The sequence below is a fragment of the Drosophila tropicalis genome, unplaced genomic scaffold (assembly GCF_018151085.1).
Source record: "Drosophila tropicalis isolate 14030-0801.00 unplaced genomic scaffold, ASM1815108v1 contig_158, whole genome shotgun sequence".
NCBI lineage: Eukaryota > Metazoa > Arthropoda > Insecta > Diptera > Drosophilidae > Drosophila > Drosophila tropicalis.
Genome location: NW_027172602.1, coordinates 10,255,767 through 10,282,770, shown reverse-complemented (window position 1 = coordinate 10,282,770; position 27,004 = coordinate 10,255,767). Strand labels below are relative to the sequence as shown.

Here is a 27,004-nt window from a genome sequence, read left to right as displayed (position 1 = left end):
GATGTGAACAAAAGTAAAAACATCCTGAAAAAAACAAAGTTTGATTCAAGTGGAGAAATTCTAAATTCCTGTTTCGTCCTGTTTTATCCTTTAGTCTCTGCCCGTGTATACAAACGAAAAAAAAAAAAACCGCGGAAAGTCTCGAGTGCTGCATAAAATTATATTGTGACGTCACAAAATTAGTGCGTTTTGTCTGTGTAACCAAAAAACAACAACAACAACAACAACTAGAAGTGAAAATCGAAAAGTGTTTGTGCTCCAAAATGTTGCAGTACACCATGGGGCGCAACAAAAGGAAACCAGAGCAAGATACACAACAACAATATAAGCAGCATAAAGGCAACTATCAAGGACGTCAATCCTCCAAAATGTTTTACAATTCAAATGCACGTCGATCATGGTCAAGTGATCCGAATTCTTTACCATCAATAGCGAACATGATGACAACGATCAATTATGAGAGCAAGCCCCATGCAACATCATCACCAGCAGTAGCAACAACAACAACAAATGGAAATGCAATAGCAATTGCAACAACCTCATGTGAGTTTTTTTTCTTTCTTCTTTCAATTATTGCTTTTCATCTTCTTGTTTTACTTCGGTTTCTTCTGTTTCTTAAACGCATTGCACGTTTTAAGTGCAAATCAGCTGATTGACACATTCATGCACAGTGGTTGCAATATGCTCAATAATTGCACAGTTTCAAGAATGGACTTCTTGCTGTGTATATTGAGCTCTAAAAGAGACAAGAAGATAACAGAAGATAACAAAAGCCAAAATATGAGAGAACAAACCTTTTTTCTGCCCTTTTTTCGACAAAAATATTTTCTTTAAAAGGCTCCTAAGTCTAAAGAAAACCCCAATTATTCAAATTTACAGAAAGTATGGCACATATTTATATCCATGAATGTTATAGTTTAGTTTTCATAAGCAAACAACATTGTTTGGGCAAATTCTGGCTAAAAATTTGAAATCATTTTCAAATGAAATTTGGTAGGCTTGGAGCTATGTCTCAAGATAGAGATAAGTAAGGAGAGCAGACGATCATATCAATGGCAAAGAGAGAGAGAGAAAGAAAGAGAGAGAGGGGAAGTTGGTAAACTATTTTTTATGTGGCCCTAAAATAAAACAAAGTGTATTCTAAAGAAATTGCTTATCTTAACTTGTAAATGTTTTAAACTCTCTCTCTCTCTTGCTCACTCTCTCTTGTCACTCTCACTCTTTTGTTGTATTCTCAACCACTGTGATGTACTGCCCAAGGATGAAAGACAAATGTATACATATATAGGATGTATTTAAGTAGGTCCCCAAAGTGCAACAACAACAACAACAACAACAATTATTAAATGCGCCGGCAATATTTAAAACAACAAAGAATGAAAAACAGGCGAATGAACAAATGAACGCACTCAACACGGTTGTTGTTTGTGTTGTTGTTGATGATGTTGTTGTTGTTGCTGCTTCTGCTCTGAGGTTAAGGCACGGCAATGAACTTCATTTTAGCCCCAGCGTGCGGCCTGACGTTTGTTTTCGAGGTTACACATATTGTTTGTTGTTCTTGTCTGTGTGTGTGTGTGTGTGTCGAAAGAGAAATTTGGCAATGGCATTGGCATTAGTCTGCCCTCTTCGCCCCTGCACCATTTCTATGCCATAGCTTTTTCCCTTTTTAACTGTGTATCAGCAGTTTTCGCTTAGCGCCTTAGCAATTTGCCCCCCTCCCTACTGCTCTGCTCCCTACCTCAATGCCGCCTACCCTACCCTACCCCACCCCACACCCTATTCCATACTCAATCAACAGAAGAAGAAAAAAAAGCCATGTCGAAATGAACTGTGCGGCAAAAATTAAATAAACAATAGGTTCAATGCACTTAAAGACGCAGTAGAATTCAATTTGCGAAAGCACTAAAAACACATACATATACGCATGCATATGTGTGTGTGTGTGTGTGTGCATATTGTTTATTGAGAAATATAAAGAAAGCTTTTGGTAAAGCTTCAATGCGATTTGTTTGTGGCCTTCAAAAGAAACAAAAAATTGCACTAGGAAATTCTATTGCGAAAATTCGCATTGAAAATGCGTCGTACGTCAAGTAATTTGTAATTTCCTTGATCATTTCCAACTGATAATACTGAAGGAAAGGAACATTTGAGGGCATTTGTTCTCTAGATTACGCATACGCCTCGTGGGCCGCGTATTAGGCAGGTTGATCATCATTCGCCTGCTGCTTTTTAATTACTTTCCATTTATTGTTATCCACTCTCCTTTCAAAAACCTGTCAGAAGAAGCTGTCAAACTTCATTTGGTGCTTGATGTTTCTCCACTTCGTCTCTATATGGAATGTCTCTTAATCTCAACTATGATTGAGTGATTAAATATTGGCTTTTTAATAGACAATTCATTTAGAGACGTCTAAGCAGTTAACTTTTTATATCTTTTAGCTTTATGCTTGTTAAAGACAATTCCAAAAAATTACTTATACGCCACATGTGCACTGCACAGAGAGAGAGAGAGAGGGAGAGAGAGGGGAGGTGTCGATATTTATTTTTATTTTTTGATTTCAATTTAATAAAATAAACAAACTCTTCCGATCATGTGACATAAGGAACTCTCCTTCTGACAGTTGTCTCGTTTAACCCTTATCAAGCCCCGCACCTCATTTCCTTCTTCTCCAAGGCGAGGAGTTGCAGCAGGTGGCCGATACATATATGTACATACACACATTTGTATGTAATTCTTTTATTTATTACTTCCTGATGAACAAAGAAGAGAGGAGCAACAACAACAACAACCACATCGATAACAATGAAGGAAGTAAGTAAATATAAAACGTTAATTTCTTTTTGTTGCTGCCTCTGCCGCCCCTTTTCCTGATTCTTCTGACCATGAGAGATCTCTAGATGCAAATTGAATGACAAGAGCAGAAGCAAAAAAAAAAATGTATAAACATGTTCATAATTATTATTATTTTTTTTTTTTCTTCTTCTTTCTGTAAAGCGCATTTATGGTGCGTTATTTGCTCTGCCTGTTGTCATTGTCATTGCCCTACCCCAACAATTTGCATTGTGCAATTGATGATGAGGGAGAGAGAGAGAGAGAGAGAGCAAAACGAAGGTCAGTCCCAAGCAGCAGCAGCAGTAGACCAGACCAGCCTCAAAATACAAAAAAAAAGGGAAAGGTTCAATCAACCGAAAGCCAACAGCAGGCAAACACGAGCGCGAACTAAAATGCGATACGATACGATGCGAAACGACCCCTAGAACAACACCTGGGGTACTGACTTTTCCCCTACAGCTCCTCCTCCTCCCCCCCCGCTCCTTGGGGACTTTGTCTGCAATTGCGTCTGCGTCTCTGGCCACGTGCCAGCTGTTTGCAGGAAATTTGCTGTCATTCAAAGAAATTGCAGTTCAAGCACCTGAAAAACAAACAAAAAAACAGCCAAAAATTTGTTTCTAAATAATCAAAAAGAAACACACGAATTGCACCCTCTCTCTTTCTCTCTCTCTCTCTCTCTCTCTCGTCTCTCTGGCTTTCTAATGAAAATGCTTTCAATAGAAAAAATGGTTCGCTTCACCGATAAGCTTTTTTTTTTTTTGGTATTTTCTATATTTATTTTGACAATTTCAATCGTTAAAAGTTTCCAATATATATCAAAGCTCTTTTTGGGGTGGGGGTGGGTGGTGGTTGATAAGCCTATGCTTAGGGTTCTATATGGGACCAACTGATCTCTAAATATCACTCATTTGTCTCGTTGTTTATTCTGTAGACTTGTTTTGGTTAAAATTTATGAAACAAACAAAACAATTTGCAATTAAAGAGACTTCTAAAAGGTTCACAATGGAACATTTGATTTTTGACTTTTGTCAACAAAAACAGCAACAACAAATTGTTAAAATATTTGTCAATATTTTATGGCCATACATTAAGAATATCACGAAATTGCGCATTAAGAGCAAGAGCAAGAGCAACAGCATGAACTCGATTTAGATATAAACCCCTTTCCCAAGCCTCCCTCCCACCCACCTCCAAAAAAAAAAAAAAAAGAAAGAAATAAAACTTGTTATACAAATACATTTTTGGTTTTTGTTGTTTTTGCTTTTCTGATCTGAACAATTAAATGGGCAACATGTACATAAATTTACCCAACAGATGTCCTTTTATTTAAGTGAGTTCATTGGCCAAGGAATCACTTGTCCCCAGCCAGATGATGATGAGATACACAAACACACACGCACACACTCACACACACACACTCACACACTCACACACATATATAAAATCAATAAAAACGAGCCATGGCTGTGTGGAGTGAAGGTGGTGCAAGGGGTGGCCATAATGGAGTCACTCACTTAGATTCATTGAACCTCAGAGAGAGAGATATATTTCTGTGTGTGTATGTATAGAGTTTATTTCATCAGACATGGCTGACGGCCCCGTCCTTTAGGCCTGATGAAATGTTATGGTTCTTTTTTCGAGTTAAGCAAGGACATACATACAGGGACACGTGTATGTTAGTGGATAAGGTTAATGGCTTTTGCTGGGAATATGAAATGAATACCTTGCACTTGGAGCCTTTTTTCCTGTTCACCACTGACGTGTCGCTTAGGAGTTGAAAGGTTAAACCAAATGGTGGGAAATTCTCATTAGCATTGAACTTACGTGTATCTGGGCAATCATTATTTATGTATCTCAATCTACATATATGCGTATGATTTTGGCCATGTCAAAGTCATTACACTTGACGTCACTGGTTCTGCTTTGTTTTCTAATCTCTCCTCTCTCTCTCTCTTGTTAATTGAAAGTAAGCCATGTTTGGCAATTAATTAGCTCCTAAGCATTGCTAAGAGATCATGAATTTGCAAAAATCAAAACTATTAATCGTTCGAAGCCAAAAGCTCTTCACTCTTATACTTCTTACTCTTCGATAGATGTCTCTCTGGCTAGTGTGACCAGTTTCGGCAATATCTTAATTTCAGTTTGAATTTCAAAGTTCAGACTTTGTTTCTTTGAGAATTACTTTAATCCATTAAATTTATAAACAGGAAAACTTTGCTTCTATTTACTTGGAATTTTGATAGTTTTTGTTGTTGTTGAACAAACCCCACATGGCGTTGGAGAAGAGAGAGACCAATGCAAGCATTCTCACGTGCTTGCTGATCGTGCCCGCTCACCCTGCTCCCACCCTCCCCCCACACACACACGCACGCAACAAAGTAAACTTAAGAGCTTTGCCGGCATTTTGAATGCTCTCCATTACTCTCAGTGCTCTCTCAGAGTGCTTTCGCTCCAATCATACCATGGGAACGATCCCATCGTCGTCGTCGTCGGCGTCGTTTGCTTCTCCTCTTCATTCATATTGAGCTTGTCAAGTTGCTTCAGAGTTTCAGTCGACATCCCGCCGTCGTTACAAACGCAGGCAATAAGAAAATTGTGCGCAATATTTTCTTTCAATTAATTAAACAATTTTTTCTGTGTGTGTCTCTGCCGTCTGTTCGACTTTCGCGCGTATCGTTTATTATTTTTCGGTTTCAATTCGTTTTTCTCTTTATTTTTTTTTTTTTTTACGCAAAATTTTTTTTGTGAAACCTTTTGTGAAAAAAATACAACAAAAAAAAAAAAACGAAAAGAAAAGAGAAATAGAAAAGAAAAGCATATATTTTACTTTGGCTTTTGTGTGTTGTGTGTGGTCGGCGGCTAGTAAAATCCCATGCAAATCAGTTACGCCAGATTTGCAAGGCAAAACAATGGCGTTAATTGTGCCACAACAACAACAACAACAACAACAAAAATTACAATTGCAACTGCAACAGGAAGTCAAAAGGCAAACGCTTTACAAGCCAAAGGATATTGAAACAACAACAGCAACAGCAACAACAACAACAACATCGTTTAGTCAAAGACCACAAAAATTTCTAAAACTAAGCCGACAACGTTTCACCACAAAATTGTCCCATTAAATTTGAGGCCAGAAAAGGGGGAAGAAAAAAAACAATACACACACACACACACACACACTCAAACACACAACGAAAAACGACACAAAAATATTTAAAAATTAAATATACAATAAATCTATAAAAAGTTAAGAAAATAAGAAAAAAAGTGTTTAAAAAAAAGTGCCCAAAAAAATAAATTAATAATCAAATCTAAAATGGAGCAAATTTCAAATTATTTCGAACACATGGATTATATATCCTTCAGTGTTATAGCCCTACCCTGTGTGGTTATAGCCGTATACGGATTTCTGCAAGTGGCCAGTGGCCTGGCCAAAGGCAAAAGTAAGTGACACACATGACTCATTGTCAGACTAAGAAGTTAAGCACTTGGTTAAAGCATGTTTTATTTTAAGAAACAACACGATTACGATTAGACGAGAAGCTCTGACTAATTGCTTAAGCTTGAAATTTGGAAATTTATTTAAGCGAAATTCAAAATCAAATATATTCCATGTATTTAATTGATGTCATGTCCTCGTTTAGTGTGTAACTATTTTAGTCCATTATCAACACTTGTTAAAATTTAACCTAATCCACATTTCTCTTTTCTTTCTTTCTTTCTTTGGCCTGATCTAAATAAGATTGTTGTTATCTAAAGTGTATAACCATCTCAAATAATAATAAGGGCATTACCCAGAAACAGAAACGGTTAAACCATATAAGTATATATATATATATATATATATATATTTGTATGTATATACAAAGCGTGTGCAGAAATTTTAAATATTCCTTTTTTTTTTTTTTTTTTGCTTTTGTTTTCATAGACTAAGAGTTTTAACAGGTGCATTTAACTTAGCCGTTCTGTTTAAACTTCGTCATCGAGTCGGTCTTTCCCAAGGCCTCTTGTCGCCCCCTCGTTCCCCCATTGTTTCCCCTCTCCCGCCACCTATATTTATGTACATATTTGACGTAGACGTTTCTTTTTTGGATTTGAATGAATTTTTGATACTAATAGATGGAGGAGACGAAGGAGGAGGCGTTAGCTCATTTAAAAATAGCTAAACTAAAAAATTTATATGTCAACAAAACGTTTAAGAACGCCAAGAAACTTGTTTGCCTAAAGCCCGCGGGAATTAGATGGGAATGGAAATGGGTGACTGGGAATCAATGTACGTGTGTGTGTGTAGGTGTATGTGTGTATTATATATACCTGACCTATCTTAAGGTTATTCAGATTCAGATTTCGAATTAGTTTCTTTTGTAAGATCCCCTCCTGCCTACCCCTTGTCAGCTCAAACCCCTCTTTCTCCACCACTTGAAGGCAACTTTCATAAGGAACCCCAAATTCAAGTTTCTTTTAGTGTGTGTGTGTGTGTGTGTGTGTGTGTGTGTGCCTTTTATCTATTAACTATATAAATGTTCATAAATTTAGCACGTCAAGACTTTGGTTTTTTTTATTTGTTGATGTTTAGTTTTATTTTCTTAGTGGCTTACTTTCTTTTTAATTGAGAAAGGTCTGTCTGCTGTCGACTGGTTCCCTCTCCTTCCCTCCCCTCCCCTCATAATCGTAGCCGAAACCCATTAATCTTTCCATTCGCCAAGTGAAAATCATTTAATCAGCTCATTTTGATAACAAACCAAAAACCCGCACTTGAATTTGGATTTGTTTAACCGGCTTTTCGACCCAAAAGAAAAAGAAAAAGAAGGGAAATTCATCAAATTAATTGGATTTGCAGTGGATTATGCAAGCAAATAACTATAAAATTCTCTTTTTTTCTTATCCTTAAACAAAAAAAAAACATTTTAAATGCTATGAATTAGTTAGCATAAACAAAAGAACGAAGCAATTTAATCAAAACGTTGTTGTTGTTGTTGTTCTACATCTAAATGAAATAAATAAATTCTCTAATCATTTAAGCCAAGACAATTTATGAGCATTTAATTTTGGGAATAAAATGTTTGCCATCTCCACACCCCTTGCCCCATCTCCCTCTCTATCTCTTGTTACCCTCTCTGTTGCTCTCGTTGTTGACAAAGAGTAAAAGTGTTGAAGTTGTTGAAACTGTCAATTAGCCTTAATTTTCAAAATGTGTGAAAAATAAAACAAAATAGACAAAAAAAAGAGATTTCGAAAATCGGCTACTGCTACTTCAGAGATACCCTACCTAAGTTTTTCCTTTATCTACAGATCATTTTGAGGTCTGAAATTGTTCCTAAGATCATCGAAATGGAATCGATTTCATTGGCTTAAACGACATAGTGTATATTCTCATTCAAAATGGTAGCTAATCAAATGCGAGAGAGAGGGTATATAAAAAGTAAAACGTAAAAACTTTCCTCTATCTGAGAGGGCCCTTGACAAATCTCTAAAAACAAAAAAAATAAAAATAATAGAAAATTTCTGCTTCTAAAGCACGATAGATACAATTTTAACTGCAAATTGTTGTTGTTGTTAACAAATTGGTCACACCTAATTAGGAAATAATACTTACATAACAGCAAAACTCATCCAATGGAGAGTCTGAAAGAGAGAGAGAGAGAGAGAGAAAGAGAGGGGGTGGGGGGAAAAAAGTGGGTGTCAAAATTTAAATGAAAGTTTTGCTGGTTTTTAAGGTCACTTGACTTCATCTCCATGCACCTTAGATACTTATTCTTCTTCCACTTCCACTTCTTCTTCTTCTTTGGGGTGTCTCCGTTTGACTCTCGGTATTAACTTGGCAAAGAAAGTGCTAAGGCCCTATATTAAATTTAATCGCATTACATATATATATATACCATATAGTATATAGATATCATGGACATCAATTATGCAGATTGTTATCGTTTTATTTGAAATGTTTGCACTTGCATTTAATTAATAGTTATTATCGTTTTTTATGACATATGTATAAGCCATTTGTTTCTTTCAGTGCTATAGAATATATATATATATATATATATATATAGATTTAAACGTGTATTATTCATCATTCATTTCAAAATCATAATTATCATACATTTTTGGCTAGACATATAGCCTAAAATAGTTTTAATCACCTTTTCAAGTTGTTTCCATTCATCATTTAAGTATTTTTCGTATGAGTGTGTGTGTGAGCATGTGTGTGTGTGTGTCTATATACCTACATATGATATTTTGAATTGCCTCACGTTTCAACAAAAACACAACAGCCACAGCAAAGTGAAAACGAAGTTGTTAAATAAGAAGTTCGAAACTTAACCGAAAAGAAAGAAAAACTTTCGCTTTGGCTTTGGACTTGGCCATCATCATCATCATCATCATCGTAGTCAGAAAGAAGCAACAAAAATTTATAAACTGGAAATGTGACTCGACGGGGTTCGCTTGATCGAGCGACCGATCGACCGACCTTTCTTATGTCACGTATGTTTATATATATTTTTTTTTGTTTTGCTGATTTTGAATTTCTTTGACTTTTCACTTTTTGACTTGGGGCACACACCACACACACACACACACACACACACTGAAAAAAAAAAACAACCAGCAAAAACATAAAACCAACCATGTTATTTATGAATCTTTTGTGGCTTGGCCCCGGCGATTGCGATTATGTCACGACACACGACCTTCTCCCCCCGTTCGCATGATCATCATGGGCGTGATTTCTAAATTATTTCTGATAATTTTCATTCTCTGCCACTCCACCTACCTAGCTACCTACTTCGTATCACTTGCCTGCTGCCGGGGTTCTATCTATCTAATACGGCAAACCGAAACTAAATGCCAAGAAATTAGCATAAGAGTTCAAATAAATTAAGTAAATAGAAAAACAAAAACACAAAACGATAAGAACATGTTTATTTTTTGTGTCGTTTTTTTTGTTTTCTTTCTCTGATATCACTAAAAATCACAACTAATAATCAAAATCATATGATGATAGCCTAACCCCTATATAAATTATTATGTAATCAGATCAAAAGCGTGGGCGATCGTAGAAGAGAAGGTGCAAGGGCTATAGAAAGAATAGACAGATCATATATTCCATTTCAATTAGGACAAGATCGTTGTTTTGGCCATTGACAAAGTCTTTCTCACCCCATAAATTACAAAAAGTGGGATCTCTTAGGTATAGCTTTACAACAAATCTCTTAAGAATCAAATTGAAATAGAGTTAGACATCTAGGCGAGGCCATATTGTTCCCAGATATGTAGAAGAGGATTGAGAGTCGTCGAGTAGTAAGTAGAAGTCACACAAATCTCTCAGCCGTCCGCTGTGGATACTAAAAGGGGAGAATCCTTCATTCAGAATGTGACTAAAGAGGAATCTCTTGTTGCTGCTTATTTAATCGACATCTAAACGACGACATTTCCCATGTCCCAAAGAACCTTAACCCCAAAGTCAACCCAAAAAGTGCGTCGGAATTGGTAGTAGACACACCATTTAGCTGATAAATGAAATGGAATAATTTGATTTGTTTTTGTTTTTGTTTTGGTTTTGGTTGTTCGAGCAACATCTGTCTGAAATTTCACCATATGTGGTTTCATTTAAAAAGATTAGACACAACAAAAAACCAAAAAAAAATAGCTTATTTGCCAAATGACACAACAGAAATGGTTAGATAATCAAAACATTAGATATGTCTAGTCTTAGTTTTTAGTTCTCACACGATTCTTATGGGAAATTTGCATTTGCAGTTGGTCAAGAAATTGGCTAATAAAGGAATTAGAGAAAGATTTGGCTGTGATAGTAAATACAGGTGGGTAAGGCGGCAAAAGAAAGCGAACAAAAATAGAGATCAAGCGAGAGAGAGAGAGATAGTTTTCAAGACATCTGAACAATCAAATGCTTCTGCATTTCAATTGGCAATTGCTTAAGACATATATCCGTCCCATGGCCATTTGGTTTGAATTTCGCTTCGTTTGGCCTAGTGAAAATTACTTTTGACAAAATGCTCTCAAACGATCTTGGCCAATATCTTGACTTCTCTTCTCGGTCAACGCTCCCTCCCCTCTCTCTGTCTCTCATAGAATCTCTGATTTTCATAGATTTTTCATTCATATGTTTTCATCAAATGATGATGATTATAATTATAATTATAATAATATATAATGTGTGTGTGTGTGTGTGTGGGATGGATATAGAGGGTAGAGGGTAAATATATCTACATAAATACGAAATATATATACATATATGCTAGTGAGATTGGTATATATATTATTGTCATTTATAAGTATTATTTTTAACACATAATATCAACACAACCGCAAACCTCGAATGATTTATTTGCCTTGCCTTTTGGCTTTTGCTTTGCCTCTGCCTTTGCCTTTGCTTTGCTTTTTTCTCTGATCTGCTTTGACTTTGGCTCTTGTGGCAAAAAGTAATCAAAGTAATACAAATGAGAGCACAATTTATAAAAATAAACAACAAGAAAACACACACACACACACACTCACATGGCAAAATGAAAAACAGTAAACAAAATCAGAATCAGAACAAAACTAATATATATATGTATATATCTTTGTTTTTTGTTGCTGCTTTCTTTCGGCCAGCAGAGATCTCCTTCTCTATATTGTAGAACAAGGGCAAGTCAAGTCTAGAGAAATTGATGGCAAATTTTGATGCATGCCGGCAGCTGCCTCTGCCTCTGCCTCCGCCTCTGCTTCTGCCTTTGCCTTTTGGCCACTGACACAAACCAAAAGCAATTGAAGAATTGTGACAGAAGGCAAACTTCTTCTTGTCACTTGTTTATATAATATATCAAATCGTCCATCCATATCAATTTCAATTTCTTTTTGGCTATAAGCGATTGATTCGATTCATTTTCTCTTGGGCAATGCAAAAGCTTTGTTGTTGTTGTTTCTGTTGCCAATAATGATGATGAATTATCGGGTTAAGCGTGTGCCTACGTCGCCACATTCCGCTCTAAATATATATTTTACATAATTCATAATACATTTATGAAACGTGACACATTAACCAGACATAATCCCGCAAAGGGAATATCCTTGTAATAGGCTGGGGCTTAAAATCAAATGAGATCGGGCTTAAAGGCGGACGATATGGTAAAAACTTTGATCTTGAAACGTTTTTTTGTAAGCCAAATATCTGAACATATGACTTCACTTGATATTTTGCACGTAGCTTTTCTACCATTGGCAACTTGCACAAACATATACATATACATACATATATATACATTCGTATGTATGTGTATGTATGTTTTTTTGGCTTTTTTTTTCTTGATTTAATTTTAAATAGAAAGTAACCTCAATTGCACTTGTAAAAAATATAAGTAAATAACATTGGGAATAAAATAACAAAAGAGACAGAGAGAAGAGGAAGAGCTAGAGAGAGAGGAAGAGAGAGAGAGAGAGAGAAAGAGCTAGGAGAGGGGAGAAGTCAAGTAAATCAGCTCAGATCGAGTGAAAGGCCTTATAGAAGACCAAACCAAATAGAAGAAAGAAAAAAAGGCAAAACACGCCACAAGCAACAACCAAAATAACCAACCTGAAGAGGAAGCTCAAAGAGAAGAAATTACATGACGTTGACGATGATTATGATGATCATAGTGAGAAAGTAAGTGAGGTGAGCCAGTGGCAAGTTAAGGTATGGCAAAGGTAACAACATCATACAAAGATTGGCTTTCTTTTTTATGGGCGGAAGTAAATTATAAGAGAAAGAGAGACAGAGAGAGAGAATAAGAGAGAGAGAGACACACAATTCTATTACATATCAAAAGGAATTTAAGCCAGAAAGAGAAGGGTAAAGACTGAATAATTGAAATATTTACTCATTCACAACAAATCAACAAGTCAGCGCGCCCACCCAATCAAATACACAAACACACACTGACACTCACACACACATCACACACACACACACACACTCACACACACTCACACACACACTGAATATATACCCCGAAAATATATTGATATTTGCAATTGGAATGCCATCAGCGAACGCAAAATGAACAAAAGTGAGCGACAAAGAGAAAGAGGCAAACATGAGTCTGGGTGCGGGAAGCTGGCGGTGTTAGGGGTGGTGGTGGTGGTGTTGGTGGGTCAATCAAGCGTAGAGATAGTGAAAGAGAAGAATCAAGTACTTGATCAGAGATGACCCATTCCACCTACATACACTCTCCCTCACCCCATGACGATAGACACAGGAAATAACATCATCCACAAAAACAACAATTCTATATTAAGAAGCGATCTGACAAACTATATAACAACAAAAATTTTGATTCAACTCAATGAGAATTCATTTTTGAAATGCATTTTCAAGTTTTCGTTCTTTGGAAAGGATTGAAAGGATTTGTCCTAGAATCTCTCTAGTTAGTTAATGCCAAGAAAGATGCGTAACCTTGAGACTCTTTTCTTTGGCGTAAACAAGAAACGTATTAGTCATTTTACTGGACATATGTATAGGCCATCAGGTGGAATAGTGGCAACATTGTAAACAAGGAATCTAATCTTAGTCTAGTTAGGGGAAAAATCTAAACAAATTAGCAAGTTTACATTTTTAGATTTTCATCTGCCACAAAAGAATCTAGATATATATGTATTTTATTTCTCACAGCTTCTTTTCAATTAAATTTAGTTGGAATTTTTTTTTGTTAAACAATTCGAGAGAGGCAAAGAAAAGAAAATTATTTGTTTTGACAAGTGTCAAGCCTTTTGGTTCACAAGATGATTATTATTATTTTTAGTTCTTATTATTATTATTACGACAGTTTGTTGTTGTTGTTGTTGTTGTTGTTCATGTGGGTTTATTGTTATTGTTATTGTTAATTTTCGCATTGTCAGAATAATGTCAGCATCATAGAATTCTGACAGCCAGCACGCGGATGAAAGAAGGCGCGGACTTTTCTTTTTTTTTTTTGGTTTTTTTGTCTGCTTAGCATCGTTCAGAAAACGAAAAATACTTAATAAACAAAATGTTTAAAGGATGAGGTGACGGGGAAAGGGATGGGGGGTGTGGGGTGTGCTGGTTTTTGGTTAAAATAGATGCATATTAGTTTATTTTTATTTATTTGTTTTGCTTCGCTGTGGGTGTAAACACAAAGTTCCATAATGTTTCCAATTAATAACAATTGCCAATGTTTTTGTGGGTGGGTAGGAAGGAGGGGGGGCGGGGAATGAGAATATAAATATTTCACACAGTGACGCAAATTGTGCGTTTGCGTTTTTCTTTTCACTCTCGAAGAACCTTTTTCCTGTTTTTCATTCTTATCTCAAAAATTGAATTGATAAGAAAACCTTAACCAAAATATAATACTTCCGCTTGTGAAAGAGAGAGAGAAAGAGTGGGTGGTGGGGGCACTTCTCTCTACCTCGGAAGTGATTTGATTAACGTAACAACGAAAAGGGGAACGGGCCGGGCCGGGCCGGGCTCTCTCGATCGTCAGTCAATTGAGCATAACAGGAAAACAAATAATAGCCAAATGTCGTCAGAGATTGACTGAAAAACTTAGTTTAGGATCCAATCACACACACACACGTATTGTTGTCATCACATTGTAGTCTTCCTGTTTCTCATCTCCAGACGTACGTGTATATAGTAGGTCTTACATCAATCTAATTTAGTCTCTGAGTTTGCTTTGCTTTTGGCTTCTGTGTGTGCGCTGAAGCACGTAATTGAATGCGAATGGCTTAATTTTCTACTGGATTTATTTTTATGACCGCACAATTATACACACACACACACACACACACACTTACACACAAGTACATTTAAGGTAAAGTAAGTAACTATGAGAACCTTAACATTTCCGGTTCAAATAGGCTTATTTTAAACTGAACCCCCCTCGATTATCTCTCTATATAAGAAAGGAAAACAACAGATGTTTTCAGTCTCTCTCTCTCTCTTTCTCTCTAAGGAAATATCTCTTCAAAGGGTGTATAATCATCATCATTTTGCTTTTTTTGCCTTTGCCTGCGCCGTCGCCTTTGTCTCTTTATCGTATTGTATGACCATCCGGCAAAAACTTTTGCGCATGCGTTCTCAATTTTTCTCTCGTTGTTGCCATGCAAGCCAAGTAGAGCTTTGGAATTTATATATGCCCTTACAAATACTCTATTGGTGCCAAAAGTCCTTTGATTATATGCTACTTTTTGTATATCTTACTTAAAACCATTTAAATATTAAGTATACGCATATTAAGTATACGCACTTTGAACGAATAATTAATATTTTGTATGAAAATGTTGGCTAAATCCTTCGACGATTCCAAGGACGAATCGCACGCAGCTGCCCCGCAAGGAAGGGTATTGCCCGGTCGTCAAGTTGTGTGTGAAGCATGGAATGTTTTGCTGTCGCTTGGGGTTTCTTTTTTTTTGTTTTTTCTGTGCCATTTTGCTTAATGATCGCATTTTTTTTCTTCTCATTTTGTGTTTTTTGCCTTTAGGGGGAGCACTTCTTCTTCTTCTCCTTTTTCACTATACATTTTATGGCATTTGTCGTCGCTGTGTTCGTGCTCTGCATTCTGTGTGTGTTGGTTGGGATGATATTTTCTTTCTCGTGTGGATCGCTGTTGGTTCGTCGGAATTCATTCAACTTTTGGGCGAGCTCTTGTGTCTGTGTGTGTGTGCGTATGTGTGTGATCATGATGATGTTGATGCCACAATTAGAATTAGTCGATCGGTCATTGCATTTCCGTTTTGGCACTGTGACATCGGCAGTGGAGTGGTGTAAAGGGGGGGGAGGGGCACACGTGCCGTTTCTGTTTGAACTTGTTTGCCCTTTCAACTATGTACTATATATACATATATATGTATATTTGGGTGTAAGTACGATATCGATCTCGTTTGGTTTTTCGTGTGTGTAGTTATTTTGCATTTCAAAGCAAACACATTGATTGGGGAACTGGTTTATTGGCTACGCAATTCCATTCAGGCTTTCGGATCTCCCTCTCCCTCTCTCTCTCCCTCTCCCTCTCGATCATTTGCTTTTTACTCATAAATCATATGGCTTTATAGCATGCCTAATACAACACATTTACGCCTCAAATATATACATACGAGGCGTGGCATGGATATACAATTCACTGTCTCCCTCTAACGTCCGCGCGCGCGGTTTGCCTTGTCGTTCCATGTGACTTTTTGGGTAGATGGTAAGCAGGAGGAGGAGAAGGAGGAAGAGGAGGGTTGGATTCGCTTTTTTTTTTTGGCGCTAGGCACGAGCTGGTACCTGTTTACCGTAGTCATCATTGGCGTGTGTGTGTGTGATTCGTTGACTGCCTTTTAATTTTTTTTTTTTTTTTTATGTGATTTACTTTTTTTTTTTGTCTTACTTGTTTTTTGGGCGAAAGTTGATGACATTTTCATAAGGATCTATCCTTTCGATTCGACTCTTTTGATAAATTGTGTTTCCCTTGCCAATTCGAAACGTAATTGGTTTAACCAGTTGTCACATGAGTAACACTCACACACACACACACACACACACACGCACAGTGTGTTATACCTACGTGTTTTTATCATTGAAATGGAAAATCTAATCTAAATAGGAAGACAAAGAGTGGGAAATAACAGAGAGGGAGAGAGAGAGCGAGCGAGAGAGTAGTGTGGGAGCACGTGGTTGGAGCCTGGGTAAAACAAGAGAGAACCATACACACAGAGCGTGTGTGTGAATGAGTGTGTGAATGTGTGTGTGTGTGTATTTGGACTTGCCCAGTATCTTGGGCTTTGGCCTAGGCTTGATCATCAGAAACACGAACAAAACGAATTGAAATGGAATGGAACGACGGACCGACGATACGATAGCTGCGTCGAATACACCACTACGTATACGTAATGTATGCATGTGTGTCTCTGTATGTGTGCACATACGTAGTCAAAGTCTCCCCACCACCACCTCACTTATCAGCGGGGTGATTCACTATGTCGTCATCAATATCAACGTAGTAGTAGCTAGCACCCGGCCACAGAAATTGTATATGAATTGTGTATGACTGGGTTTTTTCTTCTCTGTGTTTTTGTGTTTTTATTTTATTTTCTTGCTTTCTTGAGGCGTCTTTCTGCTTGCGTTTCTATAATGGCGGGCGGACTAATCGCGGCGTCATTTAGTTTGCTTTCAACCGCAGGTGCAGTCAGTCAGTCAGTCACAACAACAAAACAGCCAAGTGAACACTTTTACATAGTAAATGACTATTATTTGTTTTGAAACAATAACAATTGTCTTTATGTCTTTGGCGATATGCATTTGTATCTTGAAGATTTCATGCAACTTTATTTACATAAAATTTGTAAGTTTGTGAGAGAAGGGAGAAGTTAAAATGACTTTTTATCTAATTTACTTTTGTCTTTGTCTCTTCTTCGCTTCAGATGACAATATGCAACGACGCAACAGCAACAATCAAAACAGCAACAGCAACAACAACAAACGTTACCCACAAAAGTATAATATGGGGAGTAATAATGGAAATGGTAACCTAGCAGGAGCAGCCGCAACAGCAGCAGATATCATGACCACAAATGGACCAAATGGAGGATACAAGAATCAATCGAGCCGCAAAAATCGCTATAACAAGCGTCAACAGCAGGATCAGCAACAGAAACGCAGTGGGGAAACGAAGTCCACATCACAGCCGACGTCCTGGTTGAAGACCAATTTCGGTCATCATTTCGTCACAGCAGTGACTTCTTCTTCATGCATCGAAGGTAGGTCTAAGCCATTCCCTTATCAGGGAATAGAAATCAGCCATTAGCAAAAGGATCTTCTTATGGCCCAAAGTTAGTTAATCACACTCTTTTTTTTGGTGTGAATGATTCATATTCATTCTTCCCGTTTTTGCTTTTCATTGGCCCATTTAAGCGATTGCGCGACTTTGCTTTGACTTGGCTTTCTCATGAAATTCCAAGCAACTCGATGAAACACGGCGTGCGAAATATAATAATAATATGATTCATTCATATTATACCAATACGTAAATACAGACAAAAGGCCTTTTAAGACAGAAGAAGAAGAAGAAGCGACTTGGGGAGATCTACACACACACACATACAAACAGAGGTTTTGTGCCACTTCCCTTGATTTCCCCCAACAACAAATGTTGGAATGGTGATAAAAATGTGTGTGTGATACGATTGAGATATAGATACGAGCAATACGAAGACGCAGTTTTTTTTTTTTTTTTTTGCCCTTCTCATGTCCAAGTAATTAGAATTATCTTTACACTTTTATCTTTAAGTAGTAACAATTCAATTTAAGTATCAGATACTGTGTGTGTAGTTGTGGGGGGGCACTAAAAATCAAATTTTCAAGTGCATTATATTCCTTTTGGCCAAAGAGGGGTAAGGAGGTAAGATGGGGGGGAGGGATGAAAGAAAGATCGACCTTAAAACCAAAACTATTTTCAGTTTGTGCTAAATAAGAAAATTGCAGGAAATCTTCGCTTAAACCTAATGAAAGTAGTCACACTCGTCGCACTGAGAATAATATATATACTATATATAGTAGTTGTAGTAGTAGTAGGGGGGAGAATATAAAAATAGTTTCACAGATGTAAGAATTATGTATTTTGCCTTCTCCCCTCTTCTCTTTCATCATTTGCTGATTTGATTTCGCTTTCGTTGAGCATTAAACATTCATGAGGCTCTCACGAGAATAATATAAAAACACAAAAAAGGGTCGATTAAAAGTGAAATGAATATCATTAGCCAAAAGTTGAAGCTGATAATCTGATATAGCCAATGAACAAACATATGTACATATGTATATATATATAGAGAGAGAGAGAGATGTTTTTGTTTATAGTTTTTGTTTTTTAATGCCCGCCTTATGCAAGTTTTTGTTTTTGGCAACATTCACCAAACAGATGATCAATCGATCACTCCAGCAGCAGCAGATACAGTCAAGACTCGCTTGAGGGGACATTTAACAAAAGAAAATTCTCTTTCATGGTAATTCATGGAGTGTTCATTAGGAGAGTCTTCACTGTGCAGCCCTACATTTATTATATATGCTCGTATTTATAGTCTCGAAATAAGCTAAGACGCAATAGACCAAAGACCAAAACAAACTGAACTGAAAACTGATTAGCTTTCGAGATTTCTCATTTCTCTCAAAGGTGGCGCCTCAAACCACCTTGTTGTGGTGGTGGGTAGGGGGGGACGGGAACGATGGCAGTGTGATTATGATGGTATCAGGTGTGTATTTCACTCACTATGAACTATTATTACTGATACTGATAGCCGTTGTCGTCTTCCTTAATCGTTTTGCCCCCTTAACATGATCATTACATAACAAGTTTTGTATTTTTATTTCTCTCTTGTCATTGATTAGCACTTGGGAAAAGGGAAACAAAACGATGTGGTTTTTCTTTGAGGAAAAACCAAGCAAGCAGTTTATATAAATTGATTGCTACTTGCAAAGTTTCAAGTGGAGAAAGGTTTCAAGTACCTACTTCTTGTGTGACTATCTTTCTAGTACTGCCAAATATATTTACTTGCACTTGATCTTATGAAGGGCTCACCTACTTGACTCGGCTAAAACAAGTTAACCTTGATATTACGATAAGATGATGAGTTGTGTCTCTCATCTCATCATCATCATAATCATCATCCGCTCCATGCCATGATGATTGTTCCACTTGCCTCACTTTTAATGGGTTAATAATGCCTTCAAAGCAGCGGGAATCTTAAATTGGCAAGTGCCTCCGTTAGATCATAAATGGGCAAAAAGCGTAATGAGTTCAAGTTTTCCCCCCACCGCGAGGGGAAAGAGATTCCAAGCGGCGGGGCGTGAATAATGAACCAAATACTTGCAACTCTGGATATGGAGTGAAATAAATACTTGGCGCAGCTGCTGCTATACCATCGAGCTAAAACAATTATCTAACTGGCGAGACTTAATTACAAGGTGTCCATAAGAAACGTTAATTGAAAAGCAAAAACGATGATAGAAAAGCACGAGTGAGAGAGAGAGGGGAGGAAGGGGAAGGTACTCCCTCCCGATTAGCTTAGTATACATGGTCAGTCATCTGATATATGATATCAATTTGAAATTTCTATGAATGAAAATGCCAAAATTAGGTCGTATAGTATATGGAATCCAAGTCGGTTGTCTATATAGTATATGCATCTATATCTACTATATCTATTATCTACTGCCTCCACTTTCAATGATTAGATAAATTGGTTAGCGTGTGTGTACTTAATTTTAGTTTAGTTAAACTGAATTAGCTATCTACTTTGTATATATGCATATCATATGATGTAACTACCCTTAACACACACACACACACACACACACACAACGTATTATTGTGGTCATAAAATGTATTGCCAACGTTTTGTTTTATATTTTTTTTTATGGCTCTTAATAATTTTTAGTTTTTTGTTTTTTGGCGCGAGTTGCTTATTAAAAATCTCTAAGCCTGACCTCAATGGGCCATATTTTGCATATTTTGAAACTACTGAAACTGAAATCCAAAACTAATATTAGTTTACATTAAAAGCAAGTCGTCGTCGTCGTCTCTCTGGCCATAAGTGTGTAGTTAGCAGGTCTATCTACGGCAAATGGTTGATGTTTCGTTTATTTATTTTTTCATTTTCGTCGTATTTTTTGTTGGTTTCAGTCACGTAGATACATAAAATATCTATGTACCTTGTGGTACGTGAGCTTGTGGTCTTGGAAGAGGAAACTCGAAACTTGAAATCGTAAACCAACCCCCCTTACAAAAATTGTATTCTCTTCTCATAAGTTCTTGGCAAGAACTTTTGGAGGAAATGATAACCCTCAGCCAGGATCGTATGCGAATCTTTTTGAATTCAAATATCGTTTAGAAGTTTATCAAGAAATACCCAAAATAAACTCAGACTCATCAGGATTTCTGATCATAGACGAGTCCTTTTCGACTTATGAAATCGTAAATTAGTCATTTTCTAATCAATAAAAGGACTCGTTATGATTTCGACTAAGACTCGGTGAGTGACTCAGAAACGACAAAAAGATCTTCTATTCGAATTACATATTCAGAACTATTCTCCTTCTCTTCAACTTAATAATAGGTACTCCTAAAATCGTTTGGTTTACAAATATTGTTCAGTTTTAGTTTCCAGAAAGAAGCCCATCCTTCTCTTATGGGTCATCAAAGTCATTATTTCAAGTAGTTTTCTTAACTCTTTTCTTCAATGTTGTTGCACACATTTTGAATATATAGATAGTCCAGTTTTTTGGTTTCAGTTTGTAGTTTGTAGCTGATTAGGAATCACTTTCCACTTGACAACAACCATACAAAGTTTCGTTTTCGTTTTTGGGGCAATGCGCAATCACTGTCGCCTGTCCCCAGTCCATTTCCAATCCCCAGTCACAGTCCATTGTTGCCGTAGGTAACCGCAATTCAATTTCAATATGTATATATATGTATATATATATACCACGCTTTCTGGCCACATCTTATCGCCAGCTCCACCTGGTAACCCAAAATGTGTGCATAGAAAAAGAGAGTCTTAACTTTTTTTTTTTGATTTCGATTCTCTTTTTTCGTCTAGACAATTAGCAACACATTTAATGGGAGTAATCAGTTAGTTGATCATCAAAATGTTAAAACTGTTTTTGTTTTTTTCTCATATTATTTACTTTAACGTATATGTATATAATATTGCCTATTGCGTGCTCGTCAAGCTAAATTAGCAAATTAAATCATCTAAATAGCATGCAAAATGAAAATCTGATATATAATATATACATATATATATATACATATAGTTCAGTTTAACGTTTTTTAGAATCCTTTTAGGTGATAAAATGAAAAAGTTTTCACATTTGTCTAGCTTTATTCAAGGTCGTATACTATATTTAGTCGGCACTTATCATAGAGCGGGCACACTTTAGGTTCAATTTCATTAACAATGTAGGGAACAAGTTTTTATGTTTGTTTTGGGGTCCAACAGTAGTCGGAAAGTGCTTATCAGCACATTTGTTCAATGTTTAACTAGTAGTTAGTTAATGTCAGTGAGGTGAAATTAGTTAATTTACTTTAACCATAAGTGACCCGCCCCCCTCAGAGAGAGAGAGGGAGGAACTAGAGGGACGATTTGATGATCAACTAACTAGTTGACCAGTTTATATTTGTGTTATGTTTATGTCCTAATCAGTTGAACATAAATTTTTTGATGATTATTCAAGGTTATTGAACAATTTTGGCGCGTGCTAAAGTACAACAGAGAACGTTAGGAGGAAGTGCTTTCGATCTCTCTCTAGCTTACTCTCATTTCTCTATTTGCCTTATCTAATCAAATGTTACGTTTCTCTGTATGTATATACATATGTATATATATGTATGTATGTACATATGTACGTGCTAAACATATAATTATATATGTAAACAATAATTGCCAAACTCACCTGATTTATGTATCAATGAGAAGCAAATGCCGATGATGATGATGATGATGATGATGATGATGATGTCGTAGAAGGGGGTAAAGCAGTATGTATTGTATACACATCATGATCTAGTCAAATCACGTAATGTCCTTCAGTTTGCCCGAACATGTCAACAAACTCTCGAGAAAACTGTCAATCGATATGATTGATTTTGCATACAACTAGAAAATTGCACCACCGCACCACCAATCTGTCGTTGACATGCATCTCTGTCTAGTGCAAGGAAGTATCAAGTGGGATTATTGAAGGGATTATCTAACTTATTAACACCTATTCCATTTTCTTTACCCAACGGGAAACCTCATCAAGATGAGTGCTAAATGCGGAAGCCGCGGAACGAGCTTAAAAATAAATTAACCAACAACAACAACAACAACAACACGAATATAAATAATAAGCAGTAGTAAGAAACGAAAATAAATAATTGTAATGCCGCTGATAACACATGCTCTTAAGGCGTGGCCAACAGGTTGTCATCGGGTTCTCCGTACACCAAGAATTAGCAACACATGTTGTCAGAGTCGCTCGGTTTGTTGTTGTTCGATCAGTCGATCTGACGAGTTGGCGATCTGCCGTTGTCATCGCAACATTTCCACTCATGCGTAGCCTTTTTTTTTTTTGTTCTCAAATTAAATACGCACACACGATCAAATAATAAAACAACTTGAAAAAAAGCACGTGGCGTATGCTGATGTGATCGCTTTGATAACAAAACGCGCACACGCACACACAAATCCATACATTGTGTGTGTGTGTGTTTGTGTGTGTATATTATACCTGGTAATATGAATTATCAGTTTATTTGCAAAAATTCTGACGTCAAATCAATTTTAGTAAGCCAACCAAGCTTAAGAGTTGAAATGTTTCGATTAGCATTAGTAGTTCTATCGATTCATGCACATCTCTAACATGCAGGGGAATAACGGTAAAGGGAACATGATCCAAACAGCTGAAATATTGAATATATCAAATTTTATACTTGCATTTTGCTAATTGAACATTTTTCTGTTTTCTTTCTTTATTTGCAGAGAAATTCATTGTGACCCACAATCCGGGACATCGCAATAGCACCAGCAGTGAGGTGACCACAAGCAGTGAGGATCTCGATTCTAGTCGCGAACATCTGAACAGATCAAAGGCTGACGCCGGCGCTGCCAATCACAACAACAATGGCGGTAATAATAAGAAGTCACGAGCAAAACGTCAATCGAAGCCGCCAGCAAAACTGGGCAAGAATCAGCAGCAGCAACAGCAACAGACGCAGCAGGAATCCACCAAAGTAAATAAATCGAAAGCCACAGGAGCAACAGTTTCAGGATCTGGTAACGGCAATGGCAACAAATGGCGTCAGCAGCAGCAGCCGCAACAACAGCCACAACATAAGCAGCATTCGCATCAGCAAAAGAAGAAAAACGGCAACAGCTTGGCCAACAAAAGTCATCAGATGTGCAGCAGCAGCAGTGGCAACAGCAGTTGCTCATCCTCGGCTTTGAGTTCACCAACCAACTCGCCGGGCAAGCCTGGCCAGCAGCAGCAGCTGCAACACCATCAATTGCAGTTGCAACATCAGCAGCAACAGCAATCTCTATTGGATTGGCCAGTATTTGCAGCAGGCAATCTGAATTTTCATGTTCCACCGTTGCGACAATTGGAGCAGATGGAAATGGAAATGAATGATGCCCATGCCCTGGTGATGCAGCAATTGCGACGTCATATTATCGGGCATCACTTGCTCCGGGTCTATGGTTTTCCCGTCGAGAGTGTTGTCCACGATGGTGCCATCGAGATCTTCAAGTGTCTGCCGCCTCATGTGGGTATAAATCATCTGGTGGAGGCTACCAAGCAGTTGCCTGTGACTGTGATCAATTGTCATGATGGTCTAACAACAACAGCAGCAGCAGCAGCAGCAACAACAACAAGCCCTGGCATGAACATGGACAATGGAGCATCAACCTTATTGGCGGCCCCGTTTTCGACGTCTCTGTCTAGTGATTCTGGAAATAGTTCGCCTCGGAATTTGGACTCCGAGAACTCATCGGCTGGTGAGTGGAGTGGGAGCGAATATACTGGAGATATAGAGCTTGACTTCTGTCCCTCCAAAGGAACTTTATCCTCAGCTTCGTCCTCAACCTCGTTTTCTGGTGGAGAAGAAGTCGAAGAAGAAGTGGCTGGACCGGAAGCAGAACCACAGCAAGAAGACGTTAGATCTCTAGCGAAGCAGTGCACCCGATGCGCCAGTCACTTTGTGGTCGATGAACAAACCGGCGAGTATGTAACCCAGGAAGAATGCTGCTATCACGAGGGCAAATATCAGCACTATGCCGGACGCTGGAGTTGCTGCCAAATGGACACTGAATTGGCATTGGGTTGCTGTCAGCATGATTATCATGTGTGGGCCGGTTCGGTGGTCGGTATCAATGGACCCTATTATGATTTTGTACGCACCACACATCGCTCGCATCCCGGGAGTGCCGCCGCCGCCGATTCCCTCGCCAATCCCTCGGTCTATGCCCTCGACTGCGAAATGAGCTACACGGCTCGTGGTCTGGATGTCACCAAAGTCTCGCTGGTGGCCCTCAACGGTCAATTGATCTATGAGCAATTCGTCCAACCCGATTGTCCGATCGTTGACTTCAACACACGCTACTCGGGCATTACCGAAAAGGATCTGGTCGAGGCCAAGAGTTTGGCCCAAGTGCAGCGTGATCTGCTCGAATTAATCTCGGCTGATACCATACTGATTGGACATGGGCTGGACAATGACTTGCGTGCATTGCGTATAGCTCACAATACGTTAATCGATACGTCAATATCATTTCCTCATGCCAGCGGCTTCCCGTATCGTCGGGCCCTACGTCATTTAACCAAAATGCATCTAAAGCGCGAGATCCAATGCGGCGATGGGACGACAGGACACAGCAGCTTCGAGGATTCTCGTGCCTGCATGGAACTGATGCTCTGGCGTGTGCGGCGCGAACTGCTCGATCCCAATTGGAGTTGGGAGGACTAGTTGATAGTTAATAGTTAATAGCTAGATCTAGCAGTAGTAGTAGAAGTAGTAGTTAGTCAGTTTCATCTTGTTTATAGTTTTAGTTCATCGTTACCTTTTTTTTTCTCTCTTTCTGTGTAGTGGGGGTAATTAGTGGTAGTTTTCGTTTTCCAGTGCGTAGGGACACACTGGGGACGGGATGACGACAATGAATCAATGGGTGGGTTAATTAACGAATGAAATGAAACGAAAAGGGGTGGACGCCAGCAAAAGTACTTTTAGTTTATAATGTTTTTAAATCTCAGCTGTGTCCTCAGCACTCCCTCACTTTCTCCCTCAAATCTCTCTACTTTTCCTTCACCTTTCGCCAATTCTAATTCGAAATCTATCTGTGTAACTTAGTTTCCAAAATGGGTCAAAGTGGCTGAGGCACAGCAAATAGTATTTAATAGGAGCCAAAGAGCATTTAAACGCAAAGATTTCACCCGCTTTTCTTCTTTCCCTCCACTCCCATCCCAACACTTTCCTTTTTTTGCACAGCAATATATATATATATATATATATAAAAACATATAAATATATATATATATATATATAAGCAAAATGAAATCTCTTTGGGTTTTGAATGCTCTCTAGTGGTAGAGAAAAACAGATACATATACATATACATATGAATAGGTAGATATACACGATATATATATATATATATACAAGATACAAACACGATTGTATATCCCCAAGAAAATGTCCCAAAAAAGGAAGAGAACCCAAATACGACACCCAAATAAGAAATGACAAAAAACTTTGAGAAATCATTTTTTTTTTTTTCATATATATATATATATACATATATAAATATAATATTGTATCCATCTATATTTTTTTTTCTTTCTTTTTCTAGGTTTAATTATTATAATTATTATTATTATATTTTTTTTTTTAGTTTTTTTTGTATCCCCACACAAAAAGAAATGTACTGAAGTTTTAGCTGTGATGTTTTTTGTTCACTCTCACACACACACACACACACCAAACACACCCACACACACATATCCACAAAGAAAACACAATTTGATCACTCCATTAAATGTTTCTTTTTTTTTTAAGAAAAAAAAAAAGATATATACATATATATATATACGAATTGTAGCAGCATCTCATGAACGAAAAATGATAAAAAAAAAAACAAAAACAAAAACACGAGAAAAAGTTAAATTTTATAATAATGTTGAACTACTTTATATACACTACTTATACATAGGTATATAGAAATTTAAGAAATTTAAATTAATTTTCTTTGATTTTTATTATTAATTTCTTTTCTGTTTGTTTGTTTAATTTTATTTATTCACATCCACACACACACACACACACACACACACACACATGTATTTCCATATAACAAGAAGTTCTTTTAGTTGTAAAAACTAAGTTAATTTTCTACATTGAATGTTTATAATGTTCCTAGCAGCAAAATAACATTAAAACATCAACCAGATCGATCACCTACACACACATACACACACACACACACACACAATCAGAACACAAGTTTTAAGATGACGAATAATGTATTCTCTTCTATATGCATATCTGAACAGACATATGTATAGATGAAATGGCAACGAGAAAACAAGAAATGAAAAAGAATGATCCTGCAAATGATATGATGAGAAAATAAAACAGAAATATTGAATTATTTGAAAACGAAAAAGTAAAA

At 37.2% G+C, this 27,004-nt stretch overlaps 1 protein-coding gene across 4 annotated transcripts; it reads left to right on the top strand.

Moving 5' to 3' along the window:
• The first annotated feature begins 144 nt into the window (after positions 1–144).
• prage lies at positions 145–27,004 on the top strand. 4 transcript variants are annotated; one of them, XM_068302921.1, is made up of 4 exons: positions 145–543; positions 17,228–17,563; positions 23,324–24,337; positions 24,398–27,004. In XM_068302921.1, the coding sequence occupies exons 1-4, from the start codon at positions 264–266 to the stop codon at positions 25,303–25,305; spliced, it is 2,538 nt and encodes an 845-aa protein (XP_068159022.1). In that variant the 5' UTR covers positions 145–263; the 3' UTR covers positions 25,306–27,004. The 4 variants fall into 4 exon arrangements, with proteins under 4 accessions (XP_068159022.1, XP_068159025.1, XP_068159023.1 ...); XM_068302924.1 differs by having other exon boundaries at positions 150–543; positions 23,324–27,004; XM_068302922.1 differs by lacking the exon at positions 145–543 and adding an exon at positions 5,517–6,276 and having other exon boundaries at positions 23,324–27,004.